The 12,358-nt window shown below is 51.7% G+C and overlaps 1 protein-coding gene across 2 annotated transcripts; it reads right to left on the bottom strand.

Moving 5' to 3' along the window:
* Positions 1-178: 178 nt before the first annotated feature.
* On the bottom strand, positions 179-12,284 carry TMEM109 (transmembrane protein 109). 2 transcript variants are annotated; one of them, XM_059143667.1, is made up of 4 exons: positions 12,262-12,284; positions 3,268-3,512; positions 2,276-2,378; positions 179-1,836 (listed from the first exon to the last, which is right to left on the bottom strand). In XM_059143667.1, exons 2-4 carry the CDS (start codon positions 3,502-3,504, stop codon positions 1,445-1,447), a joined length of 732 nt encoding a protein of 243 aa, XP_058999650.1. In that variant the 5' UTR covers positions 3,505-3,512; positions 12,262-12,284; the 3' UTR covers positions 179-1,444. The 2 variants fall into 2 exon arrangements, with proteins under 2 accessions (XP_058999650.1, XP_058999648.1); XM_059143665.1 differs by lacking the exon at positions 12,262-12,284 and adding an exon at positions 8,235-8,394.
* Between the last annotated feature and the right edge of the window lie 74 nt (positions 12,285-12,358).

The raw sequence follows: 12,358 nt of genomic DNA, 5'->3' as shown, positions 1-12,358 counted from the left end.
CCTCATTCCTCACACTCCAGGAGGGAAGGGTACCTGGCACCAGCCTTCTTCTTGCCCAGCCCCGCTTCTCCCGCCCTTTCCACCAGCTTCCCGCAGCCCCTGCTGGGAAAAGTCGAGAAAACTGAGCAGCTCTGCAGAAAAGGATTTAGCTGTAGGGAGAAATGAAAGCCATCCAGACTTTGAGTAAATACATTTTATATGGAACGAGATAATAAAATAGCGTGCATTTTATTTAAAACCAACCAAGCGCTGATAAAAATACGCATCACTGCAGCTGTGATTCCACATCAAACCTTGACAGTAAGAACCGGGCACTGAACTCATTCTTCACATGATGTGCTGGGCCTGGCAGAGGATGCCCACCTCCACCAGAGCCCCAGAGGAAGAATGAGACCCCCGGTGGAGAGGGCTCCGGTGACAGGCACCCAGCTCTGTCTTGGAGCTTGGGAGGGGAAGGGGCCATGTGTGCAGCTCTGGTTTGTCTGCCCTGCACTCCCCCTGGGGCCACTGGGGCCAGCGGTTCCTTAGTGGCAGTGAGTGGAGGGAGACGGGTGGAGAACTGTCTTGAGCGGCGGCGCAGACCAGAGGCTCCTCCTCCCTCCTTCAGTGTCTCTGAAATCCCCACAGGGGATCTGATGGCCACTGCAGGGTCCTACTTGCAGCCATAAGCCGATGAAGCAGTCACCTTTGGCTCTGGCTCAAGGGGAATCAAGGTTCCGAGAGGGACAACTCTCTTCTTGACACAAAACAGCCACAGTGCACTTTCCTACATACAGTACAGCAGCGGGCAAGCAGAGGGCCCTGCTGGCTCGGATTAAGGCACTTAATGAAACTCAGTGTATATCCTCATTCCCAGCCCCGGTGGGGAACTCCACCCCCCCACCCCCCACAAGCCCTTCCCCTCAGGTCCATATGCCTTGCCTCTTCCCCAGGGCTAGGCAATGAAGAGCACAGGAACATGCCTTGAGGGGCAGTGGTTTGGGCGGAGTGCTGGGCTAGAAGAAGACAAACAGGAAGGAAGCTGGGGACTTGGCAGAGGAGGAGATCCAGAAGGACAGGAGAGCAAGAGCATCAGGGGGAAGGCAAGGCGGCAGCAGAGGGGAGCCGGCTGAGTCACGGGAGGACCCATGGCAGTGATGTCCACTGAGAGCAGATGCACAAGCCACAGGGGGGGCCCTTCCAAGCTGGCCTGACTGAGGCAGGCAGGGAGCAGAGAAAGGGTTAAGACAACCAATCCCAGACAACCTCACAAGACAGGGCCCCTGCGGACCAGCATGGGGCATGGTCTTCTTCTTTCTCAGCCAAAGGGTCTGGGGCAGGGTTGAAGGCTCTGACAGTTCAGAGACAGGGCAAGAAAGGGGCGGGGGGCCGGAAGGAGTGCTAGGGGATCCAGAAGCAGTGCAGCTCTTTGGTATGACGAAGGTGTCCTCGTCCGGCGGCCTCCTCACTCCTCCTCCACACTCCGGGGCCCCTTGGCCGCCCGCCTCTGCCGCCAGCGCAGCTCTTCCACCTGCCGCTCCAGCCCCCGAACCTTGGCCTCCAGCTGGGCCCCGGAGGCCCGGGTGCCAGTGAGCCGGCTCAGCAAGGCGTAGAGGGTCAGCAGGGCCAGAAGGAGCAAGGCCCGGCTGGAGGGGTCGGGCACAGACCTCACCAGGGCCACAAAGCCGGCAAGGAAGAGGACAAGCTTCAGGCCCCACAGGATCCGCCCCAGCAAGGCCAACACCAAGCCAAGGAGCAGGGACAGAAGCCAATAGACGACTAGGGCCCCTGCTCCCCACAGCAGGAACGTCTGGACCTGGCTGGGGCTGAGCTTCAGGCCCTGCGTGAGGTGGTCTCCTGGAAAAGGGAGAGTCACAGAATCAGCCAACCTGGGGTGGTCAGGGCACAGGGGGCCAGGGCCAAAAACGGGGGAGGGGCTAAACCCCCTTTCCCACAGGGCCACCAAGATAGGAGCGTGAATCTCAGCGCCTGCTGGCTGGGGGTAGATTACTTCTCTTGGTTGAACCAGTTCCTCTGCAAAAGTGGGAGTGATTCTCTGGGTTGCGGGTAACAGTTAAATGAGACACTGTGGCTTAGCACCGCGCTCTGCCTCACATGAAGCAAATGCCTGGTAGGTGCTGGCAGTCATTAGCCCGTTCTTAGGCTTGCCTCTGGGGAAACCTGGCAGGAAGGTCAAGCAGCTAGGGAAAAGTCTGGGCCCTGAAAAGATAAAGTCCCACCAGCAGGAAGTGACAGGCTAAGCTCCTGGAGCCCTGAACAGTTCTCTGGCGCTCACCATCCAGTCCCAAGGCATTCAGCAGCTGCGCAGTGATCCCGGACAGTGCGAAGAAGGCCACTGAGATGGCCGAGGAGATGGCCCACATCACCTGAGACAAGGTCTGTGGAAAGAGCAGGGCAGGAGAGGAGTCTGCAATCAGTCACGCTCCTTCTCCTTCAGGCCTCTCGACCGCACTGTGTCAAGGCCTAGAAGAACATGTCCCACCTCGCTCTCAGCCAGGGCTTTGTCCACCAAGCCTGGACAGCAGGCCATGTGTCCTTCCTGAACTGGAACTTGGGACCTCAGGACATCTGGGCCCTCATTCAACTGATCTACCAGAATACTCTGGTGATGGCAGTGGGTTAATGTGCGTGGGGAAATCATCAAATCTCTCCAGTGGTCGCCCTGTGAAGCTGGGGTCCTCCCGGGGAGTCATGAAGTTGTGTGAAGCAACATATGCGAAGGGCTAGGACTTTTCAATGAAAAAAGCTCAGGTACCAGCTCTCTCAGATGCTGGGTTTTATAAATGATCATTTCAACTGTTTAGAACGTCCTATGGGAAGTATGCGATGCCATACCTGGGATGCCCTAAGAGAGAAGAGACAGCCCTGCCTTAAGCCCCAGAGTCAGACCTACTTCTACCTCTACAGGGGAAGGAACGGATTCAGGTCTTGATATTTTGCCAAGTTAAGACTTCAGGTCAGATTTAGACCAAAGTCAGACTCTATCGTCATCCAGCAACATGGATTTATAAAGACTGGCTCATTTCCCAGGCTTTCTGACAAGAAAGGGCAGGAAGAAGGGAAAGGACTAAAGGCTCCAGGGCAGGAATCAAACAAGGCGACTGCAAAAAGCAGGTACTGGCTGGCTTCATTTTGTGGAATGAAGGGACTCTCTGCACCAGGGGTTGTGACACACAGAAGATGTGGAGCCAAGACGGGGTGACCATGAACGTCTCCTCCTTTCTGCTCTTCGATGTGTGTGCTCACAGCAGGGACCACCATCCTTACCTCGGAAACCAGGTGCATGGTCTCTGGCCCAAGCCAGGCATCCAGTGTTCCCCGCATAGAGCGGCCCATCTGGCTCAAGAGATCGACTGGGGCCTCCTTCTTCTGCTGGCCTGGGGGCACAAAGTCTGCATGGGACTGGGATGATGCTGAGTGGAGGAGGACGAGGGCCACTAGGACCATCAGGATGACTTTGAACACATGCTTGCCCCACGGTGAACTGCTGCCTGGGCCTGCCATGGCTGGGTCTGCCAGGAAAGAAGCACAGGGTGAGCAGGAAGCCAAAATTGGCACAGACAGTGGCTATCCCAGCCATGACCTGCCCCAACACCCTCCCCGACCCCCCTGTTAGCCGAGAAAGGCAGAAGTAGGCCTTTCAACTTCAGCTGGACACAACCATCTGATTCATGGGTTCCTCCTTCACATTCTTTTACCACCTGCACATTAATTAACCAGCAAGTACTCTTCAGTGCCTTCGGGTGGGTGAGAAGATCTAGGATTATTCCAGTTCTAAAAATCCAAAGGCCCATCTCTGGGTCTTAGGTGCTATGAGTATAAAAGAAAGCATAAGACTATAAAGCTTTGTCCCAGAGAGGTTATAATCTACTTAAGATAAAGCCGATATATATTAAAAAAAAAAAAAACAGCTTAAAAAATAGCACACAAATATGATTACTGCTGTGTACTGATGTAAAGGGAAGCGCTCAGGGACGTGCTCAAGCAAGAACCCACAGCATATATGCCATCTGCTCTGCAGGACCATCGTACGAGGTAGGTATTAGCCTCCTCACCCTCCCGGTGACAATGAGAAGAAACTGAGACTTAGGAGTTAGGCATCTGCCCAAGGTCACTGGACTAAGCAGAGATGAGAGGATTTGAACCCCGGCCTCTGCTTCCAAACTGCGCACCCACTGGGGGTGAAGGGAACACAGGGGATCTCAACTGGGACTGCTCAGCGGAGTCACCTGGGAGCTTCCAAACTACCGATGCTTCTTGTCCCGAGCCCAGAGGTCCTGGTGTCACTGGGTGTGACTTGGGCTTAGACCTGCCAAAGCTCCCCAGGGGATTCCACAGCACCAACTGAGATGCGCCGACAGGGAATGGTCTCAACTCCCCAGCCTCCAAGGCAGGCAAAGGGTTAAAGTGCAACCTTTAGGGAGAGATTTTTTTTTTTTTTTAAGATTTTATTTATTTATTTGACAGAGAGAGATCACAAGTAGGCAGAGAGGCAGGCAGAGAGAGAGGAAGGGAAGCAGGCTCCCTGCTGAGCAGAGAGTCGGATGTGGGGCTCGACCCCAGGACTCCGGGATCATGACCTGAGAAGGCAGAGGCTTTAACCCACGGAGCCACCCAGGTGCCCCTAGGGAGAGATATTAATAAAAAGTGAACCACGTGCCACCGATTTCACACAAGCACCGCCGCAACAGGGAGGCACTGTCACTTTCCTCCATTTGACTGAAGAAACCGAGGTGGGAGAAGCAGTAAGTGGGGAAGTCAGGATTCGAACCCAGGTGCACCTGATAGCAGTGCCCTTGCACATGCCACCCAGCTGTGTCATCTCCAAAGTCAGTCTCTAAAGTGATTTAGAAAGTCACACAATAGATTATTCACGAGCTACAATCAACTTGGCATCTGCCAGTCATCTCCGTGAATTACTGGTGACAATTCACTTAACCGCTTTGTGCTCTGTGCTCGCCCAACGGGATGCTACAGGCAAGTTAAGGCCCCAGCAAGTACCGATTCATTGAAGCAGGTATGGATTAGCCAAAAAGAATGTTCACCAAGTCTATCTTCCCTTTGCCACTGTGCTTGAGAAATGTCAAACAGCACCAGCAAATCCCCTCTTCTTTCAGGCTGGGCAATGAACCTGTAGCTCCAGGGAAGTCTCCATGATTCAAACGCGACAATCAGAGGCTAAGCCATGCCCCTGACACAGGGGCAGCTAGGAATCTGGAATGTTTGCAGTTACCAGAAATAGCCAGAAATGAGAGGCACTGGGACGGAGGAGAGGGAAGATGTGCCCATTCTTACTTAGTGGGAAGGAGAGTCCGAGAAAGAGTTATAAAAATATCACATCGGAGCATTTTCTGGCCCAGAAACAGCTGCCCTAAGTTCCTCTTGGGGTCTGTGGAATCAAGCGAGTCTGCAAAACACGCATTCATGGGCAGCAACCTCAGGCTGGGAAGCCTTTTATTCTACTCTTTGGCATAAATCAAGAAGCAGATGGTTCCTGCCTGCCAGTGGTCAGACAGGAGGAAAGCACAGGTCAGTTCCTGAGCTATCTGGGTCATAACCACCCTGGGAACTTAAAGAGCAGGGTTGCTATCTTGGGTTGGGTCCTATATCCAAGGACCTCCACCAGGACGGATCAGATGTCGTCTCCTCTGTTCTAGAAGGTCAGGGTGATGCGAGCTGCTCCCCCCAAGGCAGCCTCCGGCACTCTGTGCTAGCCTCAACTTTCAGGCAACCATCTGCCCCAGTCAACAGGAGCTAGGGGACCTTGGAATAAACCCTCCCCATGAGGCCATCATTGCCTTGCCAGCTGATCTTTTGAAATGCACCAGAAACCAAATCTAGCAGGATTCTAGAGCATGCCCTTTGCAGATAAGGGTGCAGATCACTGGCTGGTCCATTTCTTCCAGTTGTTTTATTTAACAGGCTTCCTTCTCATTTCCTCTAGGTCATTTCTAGGCAGGAAGAATCAGACTGACTGTCATTACACCTCCTCACTGCAGCCCAATCAAATACTTTCAATAAAGAGAAGCCACGGCAGTCAAGATCTGACTCCGTCTCGAGCTCTAAGGCGAAGTAGGTAGGTCTTAAACATCATCTCCTGCAATGCCTGGCCTCAAATGGTAGGCATTCAACAACAACAAAATGTACATGTGTGATTGTGTGTATTCACATTTATATATGCAAGCGGCCATCTGCCCCAGTTGAGTGTGTCTGTATCTTGTTAAGCATATGTTTGTGTATGAGTGTAGTGCTTTATAATTTAAAAGGGGCTTGTCTGTTCTTGTCATTGAACTCTTATGACAACCTGATAAGTTTCTGTGATTCCACATTTTACTCAGAAAACCATGGCTTACAGAGGTCAAGTGACTTGTTCAAGCTCACACAACAGAACTGGGCCTTGCCTGCAGAACCCAGGATCTAAATCTTGCCTCTTGGCTTGTTCCACATCCCTCTGCTGCCTCAGACAGACACAGTCCCTGCCCTCAAGGCACTGAAAGTTCCACCAAATACCAATGAGCTCAGAGTGAGAGGACATCCGGATTCCTAATGGGAATGAGAACGGAAAATGATATGAGGACGGTAAATATTGAGGGAGACCTGCCCCTTCTGTCCAGGTATCTATAAGATGGCTCAGGCAGGGCCAGGAGAACCTGGCTCAGCTAGAAAACTGCTTCACTTAACTACGGTAGTGAGGAGGCATATATGTTCAGCTGTGGTTTGCCAAGAGGGCAGGGTGGGGCAGCCCACACACCCCCTGCCAAGGCTCTTTCCTCTGGTTAGCTTCCTTTCACACCATGAATCACTACATGGCAGGAGGGGCAGCTAATTCAGTGCCCTCTGGTGGCCCTGATTTTCCCCATCATTGCCCAGAGCTGCCCAGGTGGGGCAGGACTTCTGGGCTCTGGTTGCTCGTGGAGCCTATTCAAACATGGATGTCTGTCTCCCGAGGGGCCACCTTAGACTCTCCCAAAGATAGGGCTAAGGATTTTGTTTGTAGAGCCCCTGGAAGATTTCTGATGCATAACTAGACAGCTGCCGCAAGCGACCAGCAGCGCAGGAAGTCTATTCTAGGCAAAGCCTCCAAAGTGTGGCAGCAGACAAAGGAACTGAGACTTGCATCCCAGACTCAGTTCTGCCACAAACTAGAAGACACTACCTTATGCCTATTACTTAATCTGAGTTTCAATCTCCTCAATGCAAAATGGGGTTAAGCAGGGTTAAGAACTACTGCGGATTTCTGCAAAGCTTTGTAGACCTTAAGGGTCAACAGAAATGTTGCAGCACACAGACTGCCAATACACCACTCATTACTTTGTAGCATAATCTAGCAGTTTATAGGCCAGCCTCCCCCAGGAGACTTTGAGCGCCTCCGGTTAGACTTGTCAACTTTTTTTTGGAATCCTCAGTGCCTAGCACAGAACAATGACTAATAGATGCTTGTGAAATGAATATTAGAAGCCCGCCAAGAAGCTGCGAGAGTGGCAAGGGAGAGGTGGGAAGAGAAGGCTTATTTTAAAGTTGATCCAAATAGGCAGCGGCCACCGGAGAAGCACAGCTGCGTTGAAAGGAAGCTCCTTGATGGGGCGAAGCTGCCACTGAGGAAAATGAAGTCAGCATCCCAGCAGGTGGGGGCAGCCCCCGCTAAGCCCCTAACAGCTGCTGCCCAGCAACTGTTTGGGGGCAGGGCGGCGGGCAAAGGGGCAGCTTCCTCCCCAGGGCCCAGCCTCCCACAGACAGGGTGTCAGTAGCATGTGCTATTTCGAACAGCAAGTCCCCTGCCAAGCCCTGCTGGGTGGTGTCGCTGGCAAGGGACGCGGCGCGGCCCATGGGCTCGGGGTACCCCCAAGGGGCTAGGGGTACCCCGAGGGGCTCAAAGCATGGCGGTGGGAAGTTGGGCCGGGGGAAGCTGGGCCATGGGGTGGGATCGAGGGGCTCAGCGCTAGCCTCCTACCCCAGCCTGGCAGCAGCCCCGCCTCAGCCGGACCTCTGAGCAGAGAGCGCCGAACCCTCTTCACCCCGGATACGCGTCCCTCCCTGTTACCTAGTAACGACGCTCCCTGTTGCATAGCAACCAGGATCCGGGTCCCCAGTTTGTTTCCCCCGCCGGGCGCCGTCGGACCCCTCCCCACGTGTGTTCGCCAGGCCTCGAGGCCGCGCCTTGTTCCCACCTGCAGCGGTTGCCGCCTGCCCGTCCCACGTTCTGCCCCTAAGCCCCGGCCTCCACTGGCACTCACCCGGCTCCGGCCACTACTGCCCTTCACGTGCGACTTCGCTAAAACGCGCCACCAAACCCGCGCCTCAACTCCCGGGCGTTGGTTTACCGTCTGCGCACGCGCAAAGCGGGATGAGCCCGGGACCAACCGGTCCCCCTCCCAGCCCAAACCCTGTGCCTTGGGCGCATGCGCCCTACCCTCTTGCTCACGATTCCCACCCCACCCCCAAGCATTCCCACCGAAAAAGAGTGAGATCGGAAGTTTCTGGCAGGAACGGGGGAAGAAGTGACTATAACTGGGGTGTGAAGTAAATAAAGTGGATCTTCGAAATTCGGAGTCGAAGCCTATCCATCTCTTCGATACCTCAGCATCCCGGGCAATGTAGTTTCGGGCTAATCAGTGCCTCGTGGGGCATTGTGGGAGATGTAGTTCTAATTTAGAGGTACCTGGTCTCTTGAGGAACTTTCCCGCTAAAAAGACACAAAGGAAAAAGGTGTTAGAGGAGCCGTAAGAAGTACTGGAGCTGGGAAGTTGCATCTGTCCCTCTGAGAGCAGTTACACACCCAAACCCTGCAGATGGGCTCCCAAATGTTCATTCAATTTTAGAGAAGGAAAAGAAGTAACAGCCAGACCCCATTTCTACGAAAAAAACGCAAGATCGTGAGGGCGAACAAACAGGAGTTTGGGATGAGATGATCCTTTGCCTACTTTGTCATTCTAGGCACTTTGCTTCATCCCTCTTGACCTCAGCTTTTCAGCTTTCCTACACAGTCCTAAAAGTACCACTTCATTTCACAGTAGGGTGTGGAGAGTCCATCAGTAATGAGAGTGAATATTAAAAAAAAAAAAAAAAAAAAAAATCCAAGTCACTATCTGAATACCTCTCTCACATTGGCTGCCTTAGGGAAGCTCCCCCTTAGATGCTAAAACAATTCTCGAAGCTCAGCACCCAAAACAGAACTCTTTTCCCCATCCTTCCTGGATCAGCCTTCTAACTGTGCCTTCTTCTCAGACTATACAACTCACCAGCAACCAGCCCATCACCTCCTCCAGTTGTTTCTTCAGATGTTTCTCAGCTTTACCCATCTTCCTGCCTGAGCTAAGGTTCTCTTTCCTGGGCCTCACCTTCCAGCTTTCCTAACAGTTACAAATTTACATTTGTTTGTGAAATGTTTTTGATTTGTAGGACTACCAAACTCGTCACAGACTCTTGTGCAAGAAATGTAACTCCTCACCCTCACCCCCATCCCCACTATTTCAAATCACTTTGTTTTCAACTCTTTTTCATCTGAGTAGTAGAAACAATTCTCAAACAGTTTGGGGTTCTTCCCACCTTGGTTTTCAGAGTGTACACCATGTTTGGAAAAAATGGGGCTGAAGTGCCAAGAATCCTGTCAGTTAAACTGCACTGTCTTACCTACTCTTCAGACACTTGTCCACACAGGTTGCCACTAAATCTACCAGAGAAATGGAGCTTTTTCTGGGTTACTGGCCAACATGTCCCCTAAGTTCCCTAAGTTCTGAGTAGCAGCAGCCTTGGCCGAGGGAGCAAGGCATAGAGCTCCTCCCTTGGGGTGTTACCTATGGCTATCCATATATCCCTTTTTTACTATGTCTTCCTTCCCTGCCTAGGGGATCTTTAGCTCCCTTGTGGGAGTTTGAGCCTGGAAGAGTGAGGAGGACTCTGAGATCAAGTTCTTATCTGTAATATTTACTCCAAAATTTATTTCCCTATATCTTTTCTATCCCTGAGGGGCTGGCTTTTGAAATTCACAAGGCTTGAAAGGACTCCCTGTTTTCTCCCTTCTTCAGTCACAGCCCTAAACTCCCCAGTATCGGGACACCTCTGCTTTCACTCACAGTGGTATCCCTAACGCCCACGATAGTGCCTGACTGGCACACAGTGGGTACTCAACAAGGATTTGTCCAACAAATGAATTCCTGGCTCTCTTCCTCCACTCTGGACTCCTCCAAGCCATCCAGGGTCTTCTGGAGGAATCTTTGGGAAGTGTAGCTAACACTCCACAGTTCAGCTCCTGTTCTGCTACCAGCCAGATCAAGTCTAACTAGCCTCTGGTTCAAGGCCCTGACTAAATGGATCCATTTTATTTCCTATCACTTCCAAATATTCAAGACACTTGGTGTCGGACAGCCTGTCATTCAACCAACAGCAGCTATGAAGTTCCCGCTGTGTGTCAGGTGCTGCGTTAGACTCTGAGGGAAACAGTGACCAGAACAACAATGGTTCCTGGTATCACAGAGTTTACAGTCTGATGGAGAGCACAGAGATCAGACGCCTGTAAGCAATTAAATCATCAAATGATTATAGCGTCCAGAACGCCTTGAAGGAGAATTACAGGGTGCTGTGGGGGTGTCAACTTCAGTCGGGGGTCAAGGAAAAGGCCCCAGGGGAAGTGCCATTTAAGATGAGATGGAAGTTCACTTTGGAGGGAATAGGTGGGGAGGAGAGAGGAGGAAGGTGTGCCAGGCACAAGTAGTGGTACCAGCCAGAGGGGCTAATTTGAGGACTTGAAAAGCCAGTGTGGCTGGAGGCAAGATGAAGTGTGGTGGTGGAGGTCAGTAGGAGCTAGATGATGCAGGACTTGGGGGCAAGTTTTCTCTGCCAGAAACACTCTCCCTCATTCAGTTCTTGGCAAAAATATCACCTCCTCAGAGATGACCTCCCTGAATACCCTGTTTAAAGCAGCCCATCTCTCCCATCCACACCACCTCCTGTCCATCTTTCTCTGATTTGTTTCATTCTTAGTACTTACCTCTCTCTGGAATTTTTTTCTGATGTGTTGACTGTCTTTGCTACTTCATCCCCCCCCCCCCCCCCGCAAAGAAAAAAGAATGTAAGCTCCAAGAGAGCAGAAACCTTGTTCACCATTTGTATCTCCAGTTATCAGAGCAGAGTCTGGCACTTAGGAGGCACCCAATTAATATTTGTTGGATGAATTTGGAAAGCCTGGGGAGTAGCAGGAATAGATTTTTCACGGGAAGAGGATCACTGGCTGTTCTGTAAAAAGTGGATTGGAAGGCTAGGCTGGAAGCAAGACCAATGAGGATGTTAATTTACTGCTGCAGGGGAGACATAATAGTTTGTACAGTCTTGCTTGGATTCAGGGATAGTAATAAACACGAATATGTATATCGTACTTACTATGTGCCAGGCAATGTCAGAGCTCTTTTTATTTATTTTATTTATTTTTAAGTAGGCTAGAAGCGGGGCTTGAACTCACAACCCTGAGATAAAGACTTGAGCTGAGATCAAGAGAGGGACGCTTAACTGACTGAGCCACCCCAGCGCCCCCCAAAGCACTTTTTAAATATTAACTCCTCACAACAACCCTATGAGCTAATTTAACCTTTGGTATTATTCCCCCTATTTTACAGATGAAGAAATAAAGGCCGGGAAGTTCATACAGTTTACTAGCTGGGTGGGCTGGGATTAGAGTACAGGCGATCTGGCTTCAGACTTCAGACTGCTCTTGGCTCTTACGCCATGCTGCCCTTCATACCTGCAACTTGTTCTCTTCTCTCCAAGCTTTTCCTCAAGCTCTTCCTCTTCTTGGGATCCTTGTTCTTCCCTTCTATCTAAGTATTGCCTACCTGCAAAAATCCAGCTCATTCACCCCTCTTCAGCCAAGACGACGTCACTGATTACACTTGGATCCCTTCTAGCCCACACCACGTGTTCCGTCCATGATTCCTTAGAACCTCTTACAGACAGCCACTTAGAACCCGACAGATCTGAGCTGGAAGGGACCTGGCAGTCATGCGGGAAAGGGGCACAGAAGGTGATGACTTGCCCACGATCCCAGCGCAAATTGGTAGTAGAGGCAGGGCCAGAACAGTTTTCCCCTCAGGGCTGGTTTCTCTACCCCTCTGCACCTGTGCTTTCTTTTCCGGCCACCTAGTCGCGTGTTTCAAAGGGTGGCCGGAGATACACCTGCCTCAGAATCACGTGGGGCACGCACTAAAAATGCAGACTAAGGCAGACCCCAGGAAGATGCATTTTAAAAAGTGTGTTAGGAAATTCACTTACACTCCAAAGTATGTGCGAGATAACGTCCCCATGGACCAGCACAGCACAGGTCTCCCCAAAGTGTTGTTCAACGTAGTGGCTTTAAATTCCCACTGCA

Source organism: Mustela lutreola, chromosome 1 (assembly GCF_030435805.1).
Source record: "Mustela lutreola isolate mMusLut2 chromosome 1, mMusLut2.pri, whole genome shotgun sequence".
Lineage (NCBI taxonomy): Eukaryota > Metazoa > Chordata > Mammalia > Carnivora > Mustelidae > Mustela > Mustela lutreola.
Note: the sequence above shows the minus strand (reverse complement) of the source record. Positions and strands in the feature narration are given on the sequence as shown.